General features: G+C 32.0%; 3 protein-coding genes across 3 annotated transcripts in view; all 3 read left to right on the forward strand.

Moving 5' to 3' along the window:
• The first annotated feature begins 5,273 nt into the window (after nucleotides 1-5,273).
• LOC137402227 (uncharacterized) lies at nucleotides 5,274-6,403 on the forward strand. The gene is made up of 3 exons (XM_068088725.1): nucleotides 5,274-5,408; nucleotides 5,845-6,339; nucleotides 6,392-6,403. Exons 1-3 carry the CDS (start codon nucleotides 5,328-5,330, stop codon nucleotides 6,401-6,403), a joined length of 588 nt encoding a protein of 195 aa, XP_067944826.1. The 5' UTR covers nucleotides 5,274-5,327.
• On the forward strand, nucleotides 6,398-8,334 carry LOC137401520 (uncharacterized). The gene is made up of 2 exons (XM_068087910.1): nucleotides 6,398-7,922; nucleotides 8,043-8,334. Exon 1 carries the CDS (start codon nucleotides 6,403-6,405, stop codon nucleotides 7,903-7,905), a length of 1,503 nt encoding a protein of 500 aa, XP_067944011.1. The 5' UTR covers nucleotides 6,398-6,402; the 3' UTR covers nucleotides 7,906-7,922; nucleotides 8,043-8,334.
• The window catches only part of LOC137401519 (cell death abnormality protein 1-like), a 46,255-nt gene continuing 29,083 nt past the window's right edge, over nucleotides 7,780-24,951 (forward strand). Inside the window, exons 1-9 of the mRNA XM_068087909.1 lie at nucleotides 7,780-7,910; nucleotides 8,704-8,839; nucleotides 10,223-10,341; nucleotides 12,538-12,655; nucleotides 13,550-13,783; nucleotides 14,645-14,755; nucleotides 21,044-21,265; nucleotides 21,477-21,655; nucleotides 23,169-23,304. Coding sequence (XP_067944010.1) covers nucleotides 7,908-7,910; nucleotides 8,704-8,839; nucleotides 10,223-10,341; nucleotides 12,538-12,655; nucleotides 13,550-13,783; nucleotides 14,645-14,755; nucleotides 21,044-21,265; nucleotides 21,477-21,655; nucleotides 23,169-23,304 — 1,258 coding nt within the window. The 5' untranslated portion in view covers nucleotides 7,780-7,907. The remainder of the gene's footprint in view (nucleotides 7,911-8,703; nucleotides 8,840-10,222; nucleotides 10,342-12,537; nucleotides 12,656-13,549; nucleotides 13,784-14,644; nucleotides 14,756-21,043; nucleotides 21,266-21,476; nucleotides 21,656-23,168; nucleotides 23,305-24,951) is intronic.

Below are 24,951 nucleotides of genomic sequence, written 5' to 3' on the forward strand. Positions count from 1 at the left end.
TCGGCCTGGATTTTTGATGAACTCGAGTTGTGTAACTCGAGTTGTACAACTCGAGTTGTTTTTACAAACTCGAGTTGGTAAATATAACTCGAGTTGTACAACTCGAGTTGTGCAACTCGAGTTGTACAACTCGAGTTGCAAACTCGGCGCAGTATAATTCGCTATTTGCTCTAGTTTTACAGTACATACATCGTTTAATTTTTATTAGCTAACGGGTGCCTATTGATATACCATTGTTAATATAACCAGATCTACGGTTATGCTACCGTAATACCAATATATTGCACCTTACTTTTGAAAAGTCGCGTTGCATGGTCACAACTCGAGTTTGTTTGTTTGTGAATATTATTTATTGAGGTTTTCATGAGAAAATAGTGTTCTGTTGACCTCATAGTTAAAAATTAAAGCTAATATAATGTGGTATAATATGATAATTGAGAATAAAATTGATAGTGGCTACAATAATATGATTTCTATAAGAGGATAATAAGGTCGTTGATTGAGCTGAGTATATATATATATATATGCAAGCTGAGTTGATTGAGTATTTAGATTCCAAGTTAGTAATTAGTATAGTGATTTTTTAAAAAATTTTAACGCGGTTGACACAATACTCTACCATTCTTATGTCAGTTATGGTTGTAAAGTGACAACCGATGGTTTTTAATAATTTTAATTCAATGTTGTTAGTATACCAGTGTTAGTAAATGAAATATAGAATGGTCAGTAGTCACAGTATGGCCAGTTAATCAATATCAAATGACAGCTCATTCACACGATCTAATATCTCTTCTTTCATAATCTTGATAGCTTTATATTTAAAAGATTGTCTGCCATAGTTCTTATTAATAGATGGTGTTATTAATGAGCATTGTGATCTTAGGCTTATTTGGTGTCTCTCACTATCCTGTTGAACATATTTGTATAGAGCACTGGCCACTGTAGCTACCTTCACTTTGCCTATCAACTGCCTGTAAAAGAAAGAACGCTGACTGGCGAGAGTATGTAGACCTAATAATCAATGACCATCAGTTACTGAGAAGGATTTAGGTGCTTTGCATATTATTCGCACCGCTTTATTTTGGCAAGCCTCAATTCGGTCTGAATGACATTTAGCAAGAAACATAAACAAAGTCGCACAATATTCAAGACGACTTCGGACTATTGAAGTATATATTAATTTAGCATCTTCAACAGACAAAAGATGTCGGATTTTACGAAGAGCATATAAACATTGTTTTGCCTTGGTCACTGTTAGTTTTATATGCGTATTGAAACTCCAATTAATTTTATATTGTGTTCAATTTGGATTTCAGTGTTGCGTAGCTTCAAAGTTTTATTATAATCAACTGATCGATTTGAAAAAATAATAAATCGTGTTTTTTCAACACATAGAGATAACCCATTAGATAGGTACCAGTTTTGCATTCTATTAAATTGTTCTATTGATAGCATCTGAAAATCTATCTGAGTACTTGCTGAAGAAATAATTACTGTATCGTCTGCATAGGAGTAAGCGTTTGGATTTTTATCTAACATGTCATTAACCATAATGTTAAAAAGTAAAGGCCCTAAAATAGATCCTTGAGGGACACCTTTACGAATAGCCAAAAATTCTGACAGAGTATTACCAATTTTCATTGCCTGGCTGCGGTTGGTCAAATAAGACTGAATTAATTTAGTAGCTGATGAACTAAATGAAAAGAAATAACTAAGTTTGTCAACTAGAAGGGAGTGGTCAACCGTGTCAAATGCTTTTTTTATGTCAAGAGACACCAAGGCTACATATTGTGAATCTTTTTTATCAAGGTGACAAGCAATAATGTCAAATATATAATGAAGCATTTGTGGTGTTGAGGTCCACTTTCGAAAACCGAATTGTCTACTTGAAAGTTTTTGGTTTGTATCTAAAAATGATTTAATCTGTAAAGATATAATCTTTTCAACAATCTTAGACAAAATGGGAAGTGAAGATATGGGTCTGTAGTTATTACAGCTCAAAGGGTTTCCTTTTTTAAATAGAGGCGTGACAATAGCTTTTTTGTAAATGTTAGGAAATTTATTGGTCTTAAAGCAATCGGTAATCAGAAGTGTTAAAGCTGGAGGCTAGTTTTATGTATATTTCAGAAGGAATAGATAAGACTCCGCCTCGTTTTCCTGGTTTAAGGGTTCTGAAGGTAGATTGGACTTCTCTTTCAGTTACAGATTTGAATTTAAAATTATGCTCAGATGTTTGTAACGATGTTAGTGCAATATTAGGAGCTGGGCTATATATATCTGTAAAAAATTTGTTTAAAATCATAGCTACCTTTTTTGGGTCTTTTTCAGTAATTCCGTCATTGTCTAGGAAAATTTTGGAAGCACATTTTTAGATTTTCCAAGTAGTTGGTTTATTTCACTGTAAAATGTCTTGGCATTAGTGCTCAAACGTTTGTTATAGTAATCACATTTTGCTTGTTTGATGTTTTGCTTAACAAAATTTCGGAATTTTTTATGTTGTGCCCATCCACTGTTTAGACACTGCCTAGGTCTATCGGAGCACACCACTTTCTTGTAAAACCTGTTTTTCATAGCAACTAGTTTTTTTAGATCAGAATTTAACCAAGGTGGAGAGTCTCCACAAACTCGTAACTGTTTAATTGGAGATAATTCAACTACAAGAGAATTAACCCACTCTTCAATTAACGGTGCTTGACTATCGGACATCATTGGTCTGAGCTAATTCGTTAAAAAATGTAATGTCTTTTGTATTTGGTAGATGTTCAGCAAGTTTTTTAAAATTTCTACATTCAATTAGTTTTCGCGGAGACTTCTGTTTATGATTGTAGGCAGATATTGATGTCGTATAGTGATCAGATAAATCTGTCACTGAAACTTTACTAGAGCAGAGACTTAGTGTTCTAGACATGAAACATAAGTCTAGTAAAGACTGTTTGCCAAGTACGGGTGACACATACGTACAGCCTTGAACTGTTTAAATTGAGTTTGAAAATGCTGCTGTCAAAAAGTGTATCTTTAAAAACATCATATGCATTCCAATTTATATTCATATCCCCAACAAGATTAATATTTGCTCGGTTACGGATAATGTTACTGAGTACATCAGACAATTCTGAGAGAAACTGAGCTTTGTTTATGTTTGGTGGAGCATAAATTGACCCTATAACAAAAGTGGATTTGCTAGTGGAAACTTTAATCCAAACAGATTCACAGGTTGGCATTTGTTTTGATAGAGAACATAGCCTCTCAGATTGGTAATGTGATTTAATAAAAATAGCAGCGCCACCACCTGTCTTGTGTATACCGTCTTCTCTGAAAATTGTGTAACCTGGAAATTTAATTACTTCATCTGGCAAATCTGGTTTACACCAAGTTTCACTAAAACTGACTATATCATAAAAGTTAAGATTGGGTAGTGAAAGATAGTAGCCTAATCAGTTTTAGGTTTCAATGATTGAGCATTGTAATGTAACACATTTAAACAATTAACAGGTGGAATAAAATCATCTAACAAGGGCATAAATTTACTATGTAGTAACCTGGCATGTTCTCTAGTGTTTAGAGTTGATTTCTGATTGTTGTTAGCCATGGTCCTGTGTAGAGTCTGAAGCAGGTAGCTCATTTTCTGCAGTCTTTGGCTTTGCATCATACCATCGTCTTAAGGCAGCATTTGTTGGCCATTTTTCAGCATTGTTTTCATCTAGTAAAGTTTTAGAATTATTAAACGTAGTAGTAATCATAAAACTGCTATAGCTTGGATAACGAGTCGTGACTTTTTCAACCTGAGTTTCTATATCGAAGGTTTCCTTTATATGTTGTATGACATTACGTGGTTCAACATCTGGTGAAAATCGAGTAAGAAAGACCTTTACAGAAAATTTTCTAGTAGGAGAAGACTTTAGATTCCACTTTCCCTCACCAGTGCCTTTTACTAGTCTAGTGAATGGCCTTTTGTTAGTTTGAAGTGTAGATGCATATGTAGGTTTACTTTGCTCAGATCTGTGCTCAGTGATGTTTCCTTGCTCTTGTCTGGTAGCTAGCATATAATTTGCAGCAATAACAGGTGCAGTGATAGTGTGTTTGGCATTGGCATTGTTCAGCATGTTGATCTGAGTTGTTGCTATTCTGTGCTCAAGAACAGCTAATTTTGACTTTAGCTCTCTGTTTTCCGTTTGAAGGTCACGAATTTGATTGTCAAATTTGCTGGTGATGACCTCAATCAGCTGTTGTTAATCATACTTCATTTGATTGATGAGTCTCTCAAACATTTCTGTCATCAGTGTATAGTGATCATCAAACTTGACAACCTTATTGGATTTTAATAATCCACTTGTTTCTTCTTCAGAAATCTGACTGTCCAGTTCGTCCATCTGCCCTTCTTTATTAGATTCAGAAGATGACTTTTTCCTCTTTTTTGATTTATTACCCATTGCTTTTCAGAATTATTTCAAATTTAAAAAAGCAACAGAGAGAACACAAATTTTGTGCTCTCGAGTTGTGAACGCGCAACGCGAGGCACTTTAAGGTACCAAAACTTGTCCTTGATAGTTTTGGTCAAATTTTCTAAAATTGCAGATTTATGAAGCACTGCAAGCAATAGAGTGTGTTCTTTCAACAGGTATGCATTTTATTAACAGAAACTAATGCAAGCTTTACTATAAGCCTTTTATTGCCAACCTGTAATCAAACAAATTGCAGGAAAACCGCAAAAATGCAACCCTTACGACCACCTTATTTGCATAATAAATGGCTCGTTTTCAGGCCTGCCAACCCAAGATTGGGGCAATGCTTGAGATTTGTTTTTTGGGGCAATTGATATACTACTGATAGTATACGTACATTAAATTGAGGAAATTAGGGCAAAAATCTCACTCATTTCTCACGCTTTTTTATTTTTTCTTTGGGGTGATTGCGTGAGTCTCACGCCCAACGCTTGAGAGTTGGCAGACCTGCTCGTTATCGGACGATATCAAAATAATGTACATGTAATCTATATACACGTACCAAGTGAGAGGCTCAACACGCAGTCTATTCAATAGTACTGGTGACGTTCACGCTCAATCAACCAATAAAGAGTGAGAGCCTTTTTATTCCCGCCAAAATTGCAACCTTTGATAGACTGGTTTGCTTTGCTTCGGAGCCGCTTTTTATCAAATGAAATCTACGTATAATGGAAATTGACCAATGAAATGCCGGTGAAGTATGTAGCGAGTGTAAACAGTGCGTCGCTACTACTCAGCCCCTTCCAATTGTCTCTGACTGAAGATCTAACAACACGTTATTACAAATCGCTCAGTTATTCAAAGCTATCGATTTATCTGAACGAAATGGTGAAGTCGTATAGCGCCATTGCATTTGGCAAAAAGAAAAGGAAAAGAGTCTTTCCATCTAAAAAGACTAATGATGAGGTTAGTATTATCGTTTTGCTATTTTTTATTGTTTATATTTTCGGTTCATTTTTAGTTACTATGACTAGTTTTAATTAGTTACTAAAAATCTTTTTATCTACTACACATTTCATGAGGCTAAACCAAACAATTCAAATAGTATCCATTGTAAAGTGGTGGTTATGTATCGACGATACCGAGTTGGTTTTATCAATGATATACAGCCCCATATGGGGGGCTGTATATCATTGGTTTTATGCTATTCGCTACAAAACATTTGCCTTGAATGTTTTCTATTAAGCCCTTCTCTCAGTGGTTGAGTTAGCTATGGTGCTTCAGTGTGCTGTTTATGCTGTATAAATAGCAGACTATGAACTGGAGATAAATATGAAGTCTCAGCGAAAACAAGTTAGCTGTGACTAATTATTCCCAGGCATAAATATTTTATTATTTGTAGAAAGTTGATGCGACCACAACACCTTCAAGTACATCTCATCTCCTCTCATCAACATCGTCAACATCATATGCTTTGGCTTCCGATGCTCCGGTTTCCGCTGCTCCAGTTTCCGCTGTTCCAGTTTCCTCCGCTCCAGTTTCCGCCGCTCCAGTTTCCGCCGCCCCAGTTTCCGCCGCTCCAGTTTCCGCCGCTCCAGTTTCCGCCGCTCCAGTTTCCGCCGCTCCAGTTTCCGCCGCTCCAGTTTCCGCCGCTCCAGTTTCCGCCGCTCCAGTTTCCGCCGCTCCAGTTTCCGCCGCTCCAGTTTCCGCCGCTCCAGTTTCCGCCGCTCCAGTTTCCGCCGCTCCAGTTTCCGCCGCTCCAGTTTCCGCCGCTCCAGTTTCCGCCGCTCCAGTTTCTGCATCCAAGCGCAAACTTGAGACATTCAGGAAGTATCTTGCTAGCTCGCCTATTTCTGCTGGTGCTGACACTACTTCTGGTGATACCGCCGCAAGCAGTGTCAGTGCAAGCAGCTTTAGGGTAGTGAGCATGGAATTCTTATATACCTTAGTTTCTCATATAATGTGTTCCGTCTGTTGTGGTACTAATGTAAGGTTAGTTGAGACTGATAGGGTACTTGGTATGTCTAGTTTATTTGAAGTAGTTTGTAATGATTGTAAGACTGTAGTTATGTCGCAACACACATCCCAGAGTGTGGTAAATGGTAGGGCTTATGATATAAACGATAGGTTTGTTTATTCTTGTAAGAGTAATGGGGTAGATTATGAGCAGGCATGTAGCTTTATTTCGGATTTAAATTTATCACTGCCTATCCATCGTACTTCATACTTCGCTAAGTTAGGTAAATTAGCTACTGCATGTTCTACAGCTTTAGAGGAGCATTTTAGAATCATTAGGAATATTGTAAAGGAAGAGTATATAAAGCTTGAGGAACTTAGCGCTGATACAGATAAGGTAGATATAGCTGTTAGTTATGATGGCACGTGGCAGAAGCGTGGGTATTCTTCACACAATGGTGTTTTTGTTGCTATAGATATTCTTACTGGATATGTTGTAGATTTCCAAGTAATGTCAAACCTCTGCCAGGTGTGTGATAAAGGACCAAGGAAGGATGACAGTGGCTATGATGAGTTCTGGGAGAAACACCGAGAGGTCTGCAAAAAGAATCATGACGGCTCAAGCGGCGCGATGGAAATGGAGGCGGCAAAGATTATCTGGCAGAGATCTGTAGCTGGGCCTTTACGATATACAACTATGCTTAGTGATGGTGATAGTGCGGCGTATGACGCGGTAGCTAAACTGAAAGTGTATGGTGATGCGAGTGTTAGGAAGGAAGAATGCGTGAATCACGTGGCAAAGCGAGTAACCACATACTTGAATAAGCTTAAAGACGAACTCAAAAATTCCAAAACCAAGATTTCGGGTAAAGACTTGCTTACTGCCGAATTGATAAAAAGTTTACAATCTTATTATCGAAATGCTATCAAATTGAATAAAGGTAAAATTGATGCAATGGAAAAAGCGATTCTTGCCACACCTTATCATATAACGTCCGATGAATCTCATCCACAACATGACTACTGCCCTGATAATAGCTGGTGTTGGTATAAGAATCCGTCGATGACCCCTTCAAGGCCTGCCTTACCGAACGCCATGTTAAATGTGATTCTGCCTGTGTATAAGAGATTGTCTGACCGAAAGTTGTTGGAGAGGTGTAAAAGAGTCGCTACACAGAATACGAATGAGTGTTTTAATGGGGAAATCTGGCGACGTTGCCCCAAAACTCAGTGGTGTGGTAAGAGAGCGGTGACGATCGGTGCAACGATGGCTGCGATGGTATTTAATAGCGGTAGGACCGAACTGTTTAGGATTCAAAAGGCTTTTGGTTTGTCTGTAGGTGAGAAGGTTTTGAAGCATGCGCAAGCCAAAGATGAACACAGGCTGACGAAAAAATGCATCGGAAAAAACAAAAGGAAAGCGACAGCACATCGCAAAATGATCAAAGTTCAAAAACAGCGTCGGAAAGAAGGAGTCACCTATGCAGCTGGAGGATTTAGTGCCTAAATATGGTAATTTAAGAGGTATGATGAATGCTGGTCAGAGCATTACACGTTACCTTGTTGCCATGGTGATCACTGACTAACAGTCGAGCTATAACTAAGATGGCAACCTGTAGTTCTAAAGCTTATTTGTGATTTCAGGTGCAGACAAAGACTACAGAGCGAAGAGGATGAAATATTTTGCAATGAAATTAAAAATGTATATTTAAATGTTTCCGTAAAATTGTATTATATTAATAGGTTTTCCCTAAAGCGTGTACCTGCCCTGTTATTGTGCGTATAATACGTGATAGTCTTATAATTTTTGTATATATTACTATACATGGTATGGTATTATCGCAGTACATATTACTATCTTTGCAAATTTTTGATTATTATATTTTTATGGAAAACATCGAAAGTTCATTTAACAAATAAAAAGCTTCAGTTTGAATCAAAAAATGGTTATTCTGATTAATCATAGAAGGAAAATTTTACCAGTGACAACAGGTTAGTGTTGGCTCCCTAAATATGGACCCAAAAACCGCTACATCAATCACTAACTTGTTTGAAATTATCTAATCTTTGCCCAACGGCGTGAGTAGCTCACTTTTTTGGTTATTGAGCCAAGAGTGGCGCATGATGTTCAGAGGTGCCTCGGCATTTCGAACAAGCTGGTCAAAATCTATGGCGAATCTGAAAGGCAAAAATTAACATTGTAATAGTTAAAAATTACATCTCTTGCTCACACGTGTACAGAAGCGTTGGATTGACCATCTGAAACATTTGAACTTGTATCTCTGTCAGCATGTACATGTTACAGGATGAAGAGAGTATCAGGTGTGCAAACGGTACAGAAGTTGGCAGGTGCTACACAACAGCTGATTGTGGAGAGAACTTTGTATGCAGTTATGGAGTGTGTAGCCCTCCGTGTACCTGTACCGGGTCTAACTGTAGAGGTTAGTAACTAAGCAACTAAACTATTAGCACTCAGAAAAGCTCCAGGATATGTTACCCTAATAAGAGTTGTTTAGTCTAGGTACTGACAACTTCAAATTACACTGCCATTACATCTGGGTTTCATTTTCGTTTTGCATCGTTTATCATTCACGTGAGATTTCCTTCTGGGTTCTCTGAAGACACTGTTTATCAGTTAGGTCACATTGATATAACCGCTATGGTTGTATCAAGAAGTCTTTCAGTAGATGAACATTATATTTTCTTTGACGATTATATAGGGTCAACGCTAGCTGTAGAGGTTAGTAATTCAGCAAATATGTAAATAGTAAGTACATGCGGTATGTAAGTCAACATGTATGTTCAACCATAACTGTCATGAACAGCGTTCATTGTTTTTTTTCATAGGTAAATCAGACACGTTGATTCCGATTTTGTACTCAAAATAAAGATTAGTCCACTAACTTTCAGTCATTGTTGTTTTTGAAGGTTTTTTTACAGCGGTGTCGCAAACGACAATACAAGCCGTGTTCATAAATATGTGATGTAACCTAGCTTTTTAGGGACGGAAGTTGGGTATGTTTAGTCCGATCTAGAATTATAGAGATGGGTGTCTTAAAACCCATTATTCTCTAAATCTAGCCTTCAAAATAATCTGTCTTTTCTGAAAGGTAAACAAGCCATTTAATATTGCTTGTAGCTTGTTACAGGATGTTTAATTGGCTGAACGCAGAAAAAAAAAATGAGCTCAAAAAAGCGCAATTTTATTGTGAGCTAGCGTTGTTATTGGGTCATTTGTAAGCTAAGTTACGTCACAAAATTAAAAATATGCGCTAAATAGTCTTCTAAATGACATTGTTTTGAAGACGTTATGCAAATTAATTTCCAAACTTTTTGCAATTTTTTTATTAAGGCAATTAAAATGACAAATAGTTGATTTTCTATTTGAAAAAACTTCTACTTGTGACGGTGGCGGTTATGGTTTAATAGTTTAATAGTACATTAGTGTAAACGTGATTAAGTCTGTAAATCATGATGTTTGTAAATTGTAAGTACATACAGTATGTAAGTCTACATGTTTGTTAATAGTAAATACACGCAGTATGTAAGTCAACATGTTTAATAGTATTTACATGCGGTATGTAAATCAATGTAACGTATGAATAGATATAGCTGTCTCATCCAGGTTTCTCAGTCAGGTATTTACATAGAGGTATTTACATAGAGTTACTGTTCCAGATGGTTATGAACTGTTTTAATAGCCTGTATTAGCTGTAAATAGACTGCAGAGAAGGCAAGGAGATCCTAGAGTCATCCCAAGAACACTCACTGAAACTTTCATCTCTAGTCATGTATATACATGCTGTCATAATTACTCTGCGCAGGTCCTCCCTGTGATGAAGAGAAGGGGTGGTACTGTGACCCGGACTCTCTTGGATGCGCTCATGACTCTGTGGTGAACATTACCGATGATGGTTCAAGCATCCTCAACACTAACTGCTCAGTAAGTGAATAGAGACAGTCGAGTGGGTGACTTACTCAACTGTCCAATGTGACCTAGACTGAGTTTCAGAACTAAGGCTATTCGATATAGGATTGACAGGCGAACTTCATTCTGATCGAAAAACTGAGGCTGTTATTAAGGATTCCTTACTAGTAAGATTAGTGCTTATATATATATATTTATATATATTTATATATTTTATAAGCTTTAATACTATATATTGTACTATATATAATATATATGGTACAATATATAACACAATATATAATATCTATATATATTTCTCAAAGTTTGTCTATGTGTATTCATCATTGTGATTGTCCAGCTATAGATACTAAAATCTTGAAATTTAAAATTCCGCATGATGGATTAGAACTTCCGGAGATTGCAACCGCAAGATTTCAATCCATGCGCTCTAACACTGAGCTTGACGTTATCATATAAGTATGATAACGTCATTATATTTGTTATCATTATATATGTTATCATTATATACGTTATCATTATATACGTTATCATTATATACGTTATCATTATATACGTTATCATTATATACGTTATCATTATATGCGTTATCATTATATACGTTATCATTATATGCGTTATCATTATATACGTTATCATTATATACGTTATCATTATATACGTTATCATTATATGTATGCGCAAACTAAATGACGTATTATTTTATCATTGCCCCCACGCAGTACAATGTCCTTGTTATGAAATATTCTTTGCCTAACTATAGAAACCACGATGTTTTTTCGTTATTTTTTCGCCATGGTGAATTTTTTCTGCCGAATGATATCAACAATAATTTCTCTTGAAATTAAAATGTGGCGATTTGTGTACTGATTATATACGTTATCAAGAGATATACGTCGCTCGTCATGGTGAGTTCACCTATCCGCTATCTTTACCTAGATTATCATTACGCTGGATTATCCGCTATCATATACGGTTTGACGTATTTTATTTTTAAAAATTTATTTGCCCTTGCTCAAAACATTCTTCTCATGACATGAAGTTTGAAAGTTACAGTTGTTTGACAAAGTTTGAAAACCTTTATAGTTATTTTTATTTGTTCTTAAATTATTTCAACTGGACAAAACACTGATTTTCTCATGATATCTAGTTGTTATATCTAGTTGATACCTGTGTTTGGCTGGCTATATCTCAGCTTCTGGTTGGTCAATCTCCTCGATTCTTTTTTTAGAACATCAGTCAACACCTCAAGATAAATAATAAAGCATAATAGTATTACGCTTTCTCCATTCTTCAAAGGCTACCGATTAACATTAGACATAGATTTGGTTTTTGAAGTTAGTATAATAAAATATTGTATTACTCATGTATATTATGTAATGGAAAAGTTTAAAAGGAACTGTTAAAAGGACAAAATTTTCTCAAGTGTTACAGCGACAAATTCTAAATAAAAATACAACGACCTTTAGTGTAAGAATAGCCTGTCATAAAACAACTAATGGCATCGATAGTGATGTAGAATTTTAATGTAATTAGACATATCATTATTATATTTGGACTTATTTTATAAATATATATTTATATATATATTTATATCATATATATATCATTTATATATATATATAATCTATATTTAAATCTCAAAATCCGTTCTTCAGTGTGTTCAGCTATAGGTATTAAAATCTAGAAATGAAAGATTCGCTTTGTTCTGGATATGATCTTGAAACCTCCCGTTCACCAGGCAATAATCTAACCAATTAAGCTACCTGAGGTGCAACTAATTCATTAAGCGATTATGAGTTTATATGTCGGTTAAAATACGCTCAGCCCTCTGCGTTACGCAACATAAAGAAAGCTTGCTCTCACGGCTCTTATCTATAAGTTTAGGAATGTTCAACTGACTGGCGATCAATGATTGTTATTATGTTAATTCCATTGGTTAAAATACTCACACCTGAAGCGCTTGGGGTTATTAACTGGCACAGCTGATCGTTACGCGTAACGTAGCGACTATTAAGCTCGCTTCAAACATCGAAATTGTTTTAGTAAATATTTAGACTACTAGTGTACAACGATAAAGCTACTGAAATTCATTGGGTAATTATTAATGTTTCAAGCTAACATTGACCAATGGTTGTTGATATACTGACCCCTTTTATTGGAGTTGTACTCTCTCTTAAAACGTTTGCTAATATACGGTACATATTTTAGTTGAATAGGGACTGTAACCACTACAACCTCTACTGTAACCAAAAGACTGGCAAGTGTCACTTTCTCAGTAGACCTGAAGGAGAGGTCAGGTGTACTGTTACGGATATCTCCAAGTGTGGTAAGTGTTTGCGTGACTCTTCGTACTGTGTTTATCTCATCAATGTTGTTAATAATAGTTAAAATATAAAGTTTATTTAATAAAAAATATTAAATATGGATACAAAGCAAAACACAAATCTGTGTAATTGGATTTGTTTTCTCTTTTATTCTCTTTTTCACATTTTCATATCCGTTATTATGACTTTGCAACCAACAAAAATTTGATGCAGTTTCAACTGGTGGTGTCTTTGATTTTGTTATTTACATGATACTAGCTGAGGCTACAATATTGCATTAAATATGGAAACAGCTGCTTATTCACCATAGTATGTCCGTAAGTAAAGTAAGACGACAGTGTAAGTCAGAAGTGTAAGTCAGAAGTGTAAGTCGGAAGTGTAAATCGGAAGTGTAAGTCGGAAGTGTAAGTCGGAAGTGTAAGTTAGAGGTGTAAGTCAGAAGTGTAAGTCAGAAGTGTAAGTTAGAGGTGTAAGTCAGAAGTGTAAGTTAGAAGTGTAAGTTAGAAGTGTAAGTTAGAAGTGTAAGTCGGAAGTGTAAATCGGAAGTGTAAGTCGGAAGTGTAAGTCGGAAGTGTAAGTTAGAGGTGTAAGTCAGAAGTGTAAGTTAGAGGTGTAAGTCAGAAGTGTAAGTTAGAAGTGTAAGTTAGAGGTGTAAGTCAGAAGTGTAAGAAGATCATACTACTTAATCATTTATCATAGTTAAATATTGCATCCCACTGTATATCACATGTGGTGTAAGTGCGCGATGTGTCATGCCTAGACGTGGGTGCATGTGTCATGCTCACACATACACTTCATATTTAGACATACATGGCATGCTGGGATATGTCAAGGTATGATATATCTATCATGTTTAGGCATCCGTGTCATATGACATCTTGTTTTATTTTCTGCAGGTTTTAATGGAGAATGCTTGAATGGCAGATGTGACTGCATAAGAAATGGAGCAGATGAATGTGTTGCCTCTGAACCACCTGTCAGTTGTCAGTCAGACAGATACCTGTCTTGCCCTGCCAACTTGCAGTGTCACGAAATGCATGATCTCTGCGCGTGTCCTCTCGGCACAATACTGTTGGGTAGTGAGTGCATAGAAATGACTGGAAAAGATGGAAGTGGGCCTCATTTTACACGTAGGTATTGATTTGAATTTCTGATATTGAACCTATTCTGAGTAAGTATTTTTAATTCAGTGTTCTTGCTTATTACTTAGTTCATATAGTATGTCCAAATAGTATGTACTACTATATATGGATATGCTAGATAGACTAAGAGATATACTATAGTGTGTATACAATAGTAATGTCATGCTTCTGTCATATGGTGACATTGCTTGGTAATGTTTTCATGCTCTCTAGTAGAGAAACACACACCCCGAACTAGTTTTTATAAGTTACCTTGGGTGGTTCTAACACTTATCAAGGGCTTCTTCTGGAACTGTCAGATAACCCGAAGGGATGCAATTTGCAACACATCCAGTCTGGCAGAGCCAAGTAGTCATTTCACTACCCGGCTCTATATACACTAGTATATCCATATAGTATATACTACATTACTATATGGATATACTAGTGTATATATACTCTAGTATATCTATCAGTCTATCTAGTATATGTACTAGGGACCAAGATAGAATATTCTATCTACTGTGTGTCCATATCCATCTATTAGTATCCATATAGTTTGTAGTCTCAGTTTAAATAATTCATCAAGCAAAGGCTTGATAGCTGTTAAAAGATATACATTGGATCTTAGTCTAGCTTACCATGTTCTCTGGTAAGGGTAATTGAAGCCTGTGGCACTACAGTATGACATCAAGACGAGAGAGAGCCTGTATTCTTAGTAAGAATATCTGGAAGTCATGTTTTGTACTGGTTATTTTACTTAGCTTAGGTTCTGCACCTAGTTTGAAAAGGCTACCCCTATTATGAAGGCATCAAGCTAGTCATTTATAGCCTCAGAGTGAGAGCATTATTTTGCGTGTTTTGTTGTAGCGTGTGGCATGCATTCTCAATGTTCAGCCAACTCATCGTGTGTGTCAGGAAACTGCTACCCTCACTGTACTGATGTCTGTACAGAAAACTCGTGTTTCTCATGTATTGAAGGTGAGCAATGATATCATTCTTGGAGAATCTCCTGACATCTTGCATGCTTTACACCATTGAAAATAGGCAGTTGTTTATTAACAAAAAATACATGTAGTTTTAGAAAAGTTAAAGAAATGCTTTTGAAACTTGTCAAGAAAATATAATGAGTCATACATGTATAGTCTATGATTTACTCTGTACAACGTGAAGTCTGTAGAGGTGAAGTGTATAAATGCACAGTACATATATATATACATGTATGCAATGTGTAAATGTACGGTGCATAAATGAGGAGTGTGTGAATGTACAGTCTATATATGCAATGTATAAATGTACAATTTGTTATGCAGAGTGTACAATGTACATAACACGATGGGCATGCTAGTTTACAATTGTTATTTATAATGCTGGTGGCCAAAATAAACTAATTTTTTCTAAAAGTTTGCTCAGACTTCGATTAATAATATTATTTTCCTTTTAAAGTTTAATATAACGGATACTTTAAAGTTTAATATAATGGATACTTTAAAGTTTAATATAATGGATACTTTAAAGTTTAATATAATGGATACTTTAAAGTTTAATATAATGGATACTTTAAAGTTTAATATAATGGATACTTTAAAGTTTAATATAATGGATACTTTAAAGTTTAATATAATGGATACTTTAAAGTTTAATATAATGGATACTTTAAAGTTTAATATAATGGATACTTTAAAGTTTAATATAATGGATACTTTAAAGTTTAATGTAATGGATACTTTAAAGTTTAATATAATGGATACTTTAAAGTTTAATGTAATGGATACTTTAAAGTTTAATATAATGGATACTTTAAAGTTTAATATAATGGATACTTTAAAGTTTAATATAATGGATACTTTAAAGTTTAATATAATGGATACTTTAAAGTTTAATATAATGGATACTTTAAAGTTTAATATAATGGATACTTTAAAGTTTAATATAATGGATACTTTAAAGTTTAATATAATGGATACTTTAAAGTTTAATATAATGGATACTTTAAAGTTTAATATAATTTATACTTTAAAGTTTAATATAATGGATACTTTAAAGTTTAATATAATGGATACTTTAAAGTTTAATATAATGGATACTTTAAAGTTTAATATAATGGATACTTTAAAGTTTAATATAATGGATACTTTAAAGTTTAATGTAATGGATACTTTAAAGTTTAATATAATGGATACTTTAAAGTTTAATATAATGGATACTTTAAAGTTTAATATAATGGATACATTAAAGTTTAATATAACGGATACTTTAAAGTTTAATATAATGGATACTTTAAAGTTTAATATAATGGATACTTTAAAGTTTAATATAATGGATACTTTAAAGTTTAATATGATGGATACTTTAAAGTTTAATATAACGGATACTTTAAAGTTTAATATAATGGATACTTTAAAGTTTAATATAATGGATACATTAAAGTTTAATATAATGGATACTTTAAAGTTTAATATAATGGATACTTTAAAGTTTAATATAATGGATACTTTAAAGTTTAATATAATGGATACTTTAAAGTTTAATATAATGGATACATTAAAGTTTAATATAATGGATACTTTAAAGTTTAATATAATGGATACTTTAAAGTTTAATATGATGGATACTTTAAAGTTTAATATAACGGATACTTTAAAGTTTAATATAATGGATACTTTAAAGTTTAATATGATGGATGCTTTAAAGTTTAATATAATGGATACTTTAAAGTTTAATATAATGGATACTTTAAAGTTTAATATAATGGATACTTTAAAGTTTAATATAATGGATACTTTAAAGTTTAATATAACGGATACTTTAAAGTTTAATATAATGGATACTTTAAAGTTTAATATAATGGATACTTTAAAGTTTAATATAATGGATACTTTAAAGTTTAATATAATGGATACTTTAAAGTTTAATATAATGGATACTTTAAAGTTTAATATGATGGATACTTTAAAGTTTAATATAACGGATACTTTAAAGTTTAATATAACGGATACTTTAAAGTTTAATATAATGGATACTTTAAAGTTTAATATAATGGATACTTTAAAGTTTAATATAATGGATACATTAAAGTTTAATATAATGGATACTTTAAAGTTTAATATAACGGATACTTTAAAGTTTAATATAATGGATACTTTAAAGTTTAATATAATGGATACTTTAAAGTTTAATATAATGGATACTTTAAAGTTTAATATAATGGATACTTTAAAGTTTAATATAATGGATACTTTAAAGTTTAATATGATGGATACTTTAAAGTTTAATATAACGGATACTTTAAAGTTTAATATAACGGATACTTTAAAGTTTAATATAATGGATACTTTAAAGTTTAATATAACGGATACTTTAAAGTTTAATATAATGGATACTTTAAAGTTTAATATAATGGATACTTTAAAGTTTAATATAATGGATACTTTAAAGTTTAATATAATGGATACTTTAAAGTTTAATATAATGGATACTTTAAAGTTTAATATGATGGATACTTTAAAGTTTAATATAACGGATACTTTAAAGTTTAATATAACGGATACTTTAAAGTTTAATATAATGGATACTTTAAAGTTTAATATAATGGATACTTTAAAGTTTAATATAATGGATACATTAAAGTTTAATATAATGGATACTTTAAAGTTTAATATAATGGATACTTTAAAGTTTAATATGATGGATACTTTAAAGTTTAATATAACGGATACTTTAAAGTTTAATATAATGGATACTTTAAAGTTTAATATGATGGATGCTTTAAAGTTTAATATAATGGATACTTTAAAGTTTAATATAATGGATACTTTAAAGTTTAATATAATGGATACTTTAAAGTTTAATATAATGGATACTTTAAAGTTTAATATAACGGATACATTAAAGTTTAATATAATGGATACTTTAAAGTTTAATATAATGGATACTTTAAAGTTTAATATAATGGATACTTTAAAGTTTAATATGATGGATACTTTAAAGTTTAATATAATGGATACTTTAAAGTTTAATGTAACGGATACTTTAAAGTTTAATATAATGGATACTTTAAAGTTTAATATAATGGATACTTTAAAGTTTAATATAATGGATACTTTAAAGTTTAATATAATGGATACTTTAAAGTTTAATATAATGGATACTTTAAAGTTTAATATAATGGATACTTTCAAGTTTAATATAATGGATACTTTAAAGTTTAATATAATGGATACTTTAAAGTTTAATATAATGGATACTTTAACGTTTAATATAATGGATACTTTAAAGTTTAATATAATGGATACTTTAAAGTTTAATATAATGGATACTTTCAAGTTTAATATAATGGATACTTTAAAGTTTAATATAATGGATACTTTAAAGTTTAATATAATGGATACTTTAAAGTTTAATATAATGGATACTTTAAAGTTTAATATAATGGATACTTTAAAGTTTAATATAATGGATACATTAAAGTTTAATATAATGGATACTTTAAAGTTTAATATAATGGATACTTTAAAGTTTAATATGATGGATACTTTAAAGTTTAATATAATGGATACTTTAAAGTTTAATATAATGGATACTTTAAAGTTTAATATAATGGATACTTTAAAGTTTAATATAATGGATACTTTCAAGTTTAATATAATGGATACTTTAAAGTTTAATATAATGGATACTTTAAAGTTTAATATAATGGATACTTTAACGTTTAATATAACGGATACTTTAAAGTTTAATATAACGGATACTTTAAAGTTTAATATAATGGATACTTTAAAGTTTAATATAATGGATACTTTAAAGTTTAATATAATGGATACATTAAAGTTTAATATAATGGATACTTTAAAGTTTAATATAATGGATACTTTAAAGTTTAATATGATGGATACTTTAAAGTTTAATATAACGGATACTTTAAAGTTTAATATAATGGATACTTTAAAGTTTAATATGATGGATACTTTAAAGTTTAATATAATGGATACTTTAAAGTTTAATATAATGGATACTTTAAAGTTTAATATAATGGATACTTTAAAGTTTAATATAATGGATACTTTAAAGTTTAATATAATGGATACTTTGAAGTTTAATATAATGGATACTTTAAAGTTTAATATAATGGATACTTTAAAGTTTAATATAATGGATACTTTAAAGTTTAATATAATGGATACTTTAAAGTTTAATATAACGGATACTTTAAAGTTTAATATAATGGATACTTTAAAGTTTAATATAATGGATACATTAAACTTTAATATAATGGATACTTTAAAGTTTAATATAATGGATACATTAAAGTTTAATATAACGGATACTTTAAAGTTTAATATAATGGATACTTTAAAGTTTAATATAATGGATACTTTAAAGTTTAATATAATGGATACTTTAAAGTTTAATATGACGGATACTTTAAAGTTTAATATAATGGATACATTAAAGTTTAATATAATGGATACATTAAAGTTTAATATAATGGATACTTTAACGTTTAATATAACGGATACTTTAAAGTTTAATATAATGGATACATTAAAGTTTAATATAATGGATACTTTAAAGTTTAATATAATGGATACTTTAAAGTTTAATATAACGGATACTTTAAAGTTTAATATAATGGATACTTTAAAGTTTAATATAATGGATACTTTAAAGTTTAATATAATGGATACTTTAAAGTTTAATATAATGGATACTTTAAAGTTTAATATAATGGATACTTTAAAGTTTAATATAATGGATACTTTAAAGTTTAATATAATGGATACTTTAAAGTTTAATATAATGGATACATTAAAGTTTAATATAACGGATACTTTAAAGTTTAATATAATGGATACTTTAAAGTTTAATATAATGGATACTTTAAAGTTTAATATAATGGATACTTTAAAGTTTAATATGATGGATACTTTAAAGTTTAATATAACGGATACTTTAAAGTTTAATATAATGGATACTTTAAAGTTTAATATAATGGATACATTAAAGTTTAATATAATGGATACTTTAAAGTTTAATATAATGGATACTTTAAAGTTTAATATAATGGATACTTTAAAGTTTAATATAATGGATACTTTAAAGTTTAATATAATGGATACATTAAAGTTTAATATAATGGATACTTTAAAGTTTAATATAATGGATACTTTAAAGTTTAATATGATGGATACTTTAAAGTTTAATATAACGGATACTTTAAAGTTTAATATAATGGATACTTTAAAGTTTAATATGATGGATGCTTTAAAGTTTAATATAATGGATACTTTAAAGTTTAATATAATGGATACTTTAAAGTTTAATATAATGGATACTTTAAAGTTTAATATAATGGATACTTTAAAGTTTAATATAACGGATACATTAAAGTTTAATATAATGGATACTTTAAAGTTTAATATAATGGATACTTTAAAGTTTAATATAATGGATACTTTAAAGTTTAATATGATGGATACTTTAAAGTTTAATATAATGGATACTTTAAAGTTTAATATAATGGATACTTTAAAGTTTAATATAATGGATACTTTAAAGTTTAATATAATGGATACTTTAAAGTTTAATATAATGGATACTTTAAAGTTTAATATAATGGATACTTTAAAGTTTAATATAATGGATACTTTAAAGTTTAATATGATGGATACTTTAAAGTTTAATATAATGGATACTTTAAAGTTTAATATAATGGATACTTTAAAGTTTAATATGATGGATACTTTAAAGTTTAATATGATGGATACTTTAAAGTTTAATATGATGGATACTTTAAAGTTTAATATAATGGATACTTTAAAGTTTAATATAATGGATACTTTAAAGTTTAATATAATGGATACTTTAAAGTTTAATATGATGGATACTTTAAAGTTTAATATAATGGATACTTTAAAGTTTAATATAATGGATACTTTAAAGTTTAATATAATGGATACTTTAAAGTTTAATATAATGGATACTTTAAAGTTTAATATAATGGATACTTTAAAGTTTAATATAATGGATACTTTAAAGTTTAATATAATGGATACTTTATAGTTTAATATAATGGATACTTCAAAGTTTAATATAATGGATACTTTAAAGTTTAATATGAACCCTAAATTTGCTAACGGAACCCTCTTCACTCCCATAGAAGTTTCAAAGCAACTATTTTCTTTATGCGCTGCAAAGTAGCATTTTTCACAACTTTTCTTATTTTTCCAGTTCACTTCATTATCTTCCTTCTGTCTCACCATAATTCAGGTCTATGCGCCCTTGGCTGCACCACGGATTCAGATTGTGATGTCAACCAGTTTTGTGAAGCCAATAGCAAGGCTTGTTCTACCAGATGCACCAATCACAGCGAGTGTGCCAGAGGGCAGTATTGCGAAGGCGGCCAATGTGTGCTTTCCTGTATCGAGGGATATGAATGTGGAGCAGTTAGTGTATGCAGAAGGCACGTGTGCGTCCGAACTTGCACTCTAGGTATGCTCACTTTATGTTTTTGTATTGTATATAGTGCAGTATCTAGATGTCTATCTAGTTGTAGTAATAATACATGTGTAGAGATTGTATAGCATGTATGCCTAGCTGTTGACTCAATGCATACATCTGTGTTTGAGAGATGTTCAATTTGGATTGGCAGCTGGTTTCTGGAATGTAATACAGTACTCAGAACTCAGGGTAATTTTTACAGACAACGAGTGTCCTCAAGCCTGTGTTCAGGGAATCTGTGGGCTCTCTTGCAAGTCGTCCGTAGACTGTGCTCCTGGAGAGAGTTGTCAAATGGGTCTGTGTTTAGATTCTTGCACTCAAGATGATTCTTGTGCTCCAACCCAAGTCTGTATCCAAGGCTACTGTTCAAAGAAATGCAAGGTGAGTAGATGATAGTAATAGACATCAGTATATACTCTCCCTAAGTGCATTACTATGTTAGTACCATAGGTGAATAGACATCAATATTGACTCTCTCCAAGAGCTCTGCTTTGTTAGTGCCATAGATGAATAGACATCAGTATTTACTCACACCAAGTTCACTACTATTTTAGTACCATAGATGAATAGATATTAATATTTACTCGCACCAAGTTCACTACTATGTTAGTGCCATAGAAGAATAGACATCGATATTTACTCACACCAAGTTCACTACTATTTTAGTACCATAGATGAATAGACATTAATATTTACTCACACCAAGTTCACTACTATGTTAGTGCCATAGAAGAATAGACATCGATATTTACTCACACCAAGTGCACTACTATTTTAGTGCCATAGAAGAATAGACATCGATATTTACTCACACCAAGTGCACAACTATGTTAGTGCCATAGATGAATAGACATCGAAAACCCATCATGCCATAAACAATAAAATGAATTAATCTACTATATAAACAGCAAAAAATCTGTATGCGTGTCTGTAGTTCAGTTTGTCCTGCTATAGCTATTGAAATTTAGGAATGGAAATCTTGCATTTTACTGGATATGAGCTCACGTAAAACGCATCCTAAGGTTAGTCATCCAAATTTCTAATCACGACTCTACGAAGACTCTTGCAATTCCATTGCTCTTACTATGTACTATGTACACCTTTTTCTCTATTGAGCACGCTGAATGACGGTTAATTGGAACTCTATTAACTCTATGACAGACGATGCTTTTTCATGTTTTCGTGAACTTCTATTTCCGGTTTTTATAAGGTTTAATTGCTAAATCACTGTCAAGGCTCATTTTTTCACATGGACAATTATATTGTCTTTAGTAGGAATAGTCTCTACAATCTCTCTCCGTTTGGTCAGACAAAGCCAGTACGATATCTCATTTTTACATTTGCACCAGTATTAAAGGTACCAGTATTGTCGTATTCAAGGTTTTGGTGGATAGCTTTTGCTGGAACAGTAACCATTATATACACACACACACTTCAATGCACAAATTGTTATTATTAATTCAACATATTCAAGATTTTTAATTTTGCTTTTTCAGTTCGCATTAATTTTATCGTTAACAAATCATTTCTTATTGTTATTGTAACAAAACAGACTCAATTTAGCTATTACTTGCTAATTATTTTACATTTAAAACTTTTTATAGTTGTTTTTTAATTTATTTGACCTGCACAAAACATTTTCCTCGTGATATGAAGTTTTAAAATTACAGTTGTTTGACTATGTTTGAAAACCTGTACAGTTGTTTTATGTTTTTCGCTTAATTTATTTAAACTGCACAAAACACTACTCATGATATTAACTTTGAAAGTTAGAACGATAACTGTGGTTATACGTTAAATAAAAATAAATTTTCTGTGCAAAGACTTTTATTACCTGAGTAAATGTGAATGCCGGGCATTCACATAATATGTTTGACAATTGCATCTTCCGTAGGCTTACGCTGATGGCTGCAGAGAAGAATGTGCAGACAACTCCCAGTGTGCAGAGAATCTGCAGTGTCATGAAGGAGTCTGTGCTGGTCAGTGCTCTGTAGACATCAACTGTGGAGATGGTTTCTCCTGCATAAATGGTGAGAGCTTGCAATTGTACTGTCTATTCCATCTTCAGTGTCAAAGGTGGAGTTGTTTTCTTCTGATATAGTTCTGTTCACAGAATTCCTAGGCTTTCTGTGAAGTTTGACAGTTTTGACAGAGTTTGACCTGATTGGATGATACCGTACAAGTCTATATATACATGTATAAATCTCAGCTTTTTTTTGTTCACCCTGCGTCCAGTTGTAGCCATTAAAACCCAGCAATAAAAAATCTGCATCACGGAAGATTTGCTCTTGGAATTTGTCGTTGAAAAGGCAGCAAGTTAACCCCGTAGCCCAAGTTTAGTGTCAGGATCAATTTTGAACAAAACCAGAACAATTTTCTTCAATATGATTTTCAAGTATTTTCTTTTGTCGCTTACATATTACAATAGACACTCCTATAACAATAGACACTCCTATTACAGTAGACATTCCTATTACAGTAACACTCCTATTACAGTAACACTCCTATTACAGTAGACACTCCTATTACAATAGACACTCCTATTACGGTAGACACTCCTATTACAATAGACACTCCTATTACGGTAGACACTCCTATTACGGTAGACACTCCTATTACGGTAGACACTCCTATTACGGTAGACACTCCTATTACGGTAGACACTCTTATTACGGTAGACACTCCTATTACGGTAGACACTCCTATTACGGTAGACACTCCTATTACGGTAGACACTCCTATTACGGTAGACACTCCTATTACGGTAGACACTCTTATTACGGTAGACACTCCTATTACGGTAGACACTCCTATTACGGTAGATACTCCTATTACGGTAGACACTCCTAATCCAGTAGACACTCCTAATCCAGTAGACACTCCTATTACAGTAGACACTCCTATTACAGTAGACACTCCTATTACAATAGACACTCCTATTACAATGGACACTCCTATTAGGTAGACACTCCTATTACGGTAGACACTCCTATTACGGTAGACACTCCTATTACGATAGACACTCCTATTACAATAGACACTCCTATTACAATAGACACTCTTATTACAGTACGCACTCTTATTACGGTAGACACTCCGATTACGGTAGACACTCCTATTACAGTAGACACTCCTATTACAGTAGACACTCCTATTACGGTAGTCCCTCCTATTACAATAGACAATCCTATTACAATAGACACTCCTACTACAATAGACACTCCTATTACAGTAGACACTCCTATTACAGTGGACACTCCTAATCCAGTAGACACTCCTATTACAATAGATACTCCCATTACAGTAGACACTCCTATTACAATAGGCACTCCTATTACAATAGACACTCCTATTACAATGGACACTCCTATTAGGTAGACACTCCTATTACAGTAGACACTCCTATTACAGTAGACACTCCTATTACAGTAGACACTCCTATTACAGAAGACACTCTTATTACAGTAGACACTCCTATTACAGTAGCATATAATATCCAGGTCTTATTAGATGACTTAGTTTATATTATTTGAATTTGCCGCTGACTCAGAATTACTCGCAAATGCTCCATGGTTCTTGTTAATTTTATTAAATTCACTGAAGTAATTAGCTAAATTAATTAAATTACAAATGCTCCATAATTTTTGTTATTTTTATAAAATAGCCTGAGGAGTTTC

Source organism: Watersipora subatra, chromosome 8 (assembly GCF_963576615.1).
Source record: "Watersipora subatra chromosome 8, tzWatSuba1.1, whole genome shotgun sequence".
Classification (NCBI taxonomy): domain Eukaryota; kingdom Metazoa; phylum Bryozoa; class Gymnolaemata; order Cheilostomatida; family Watersiporidae; genus Watersipora; species Watersipora subatra.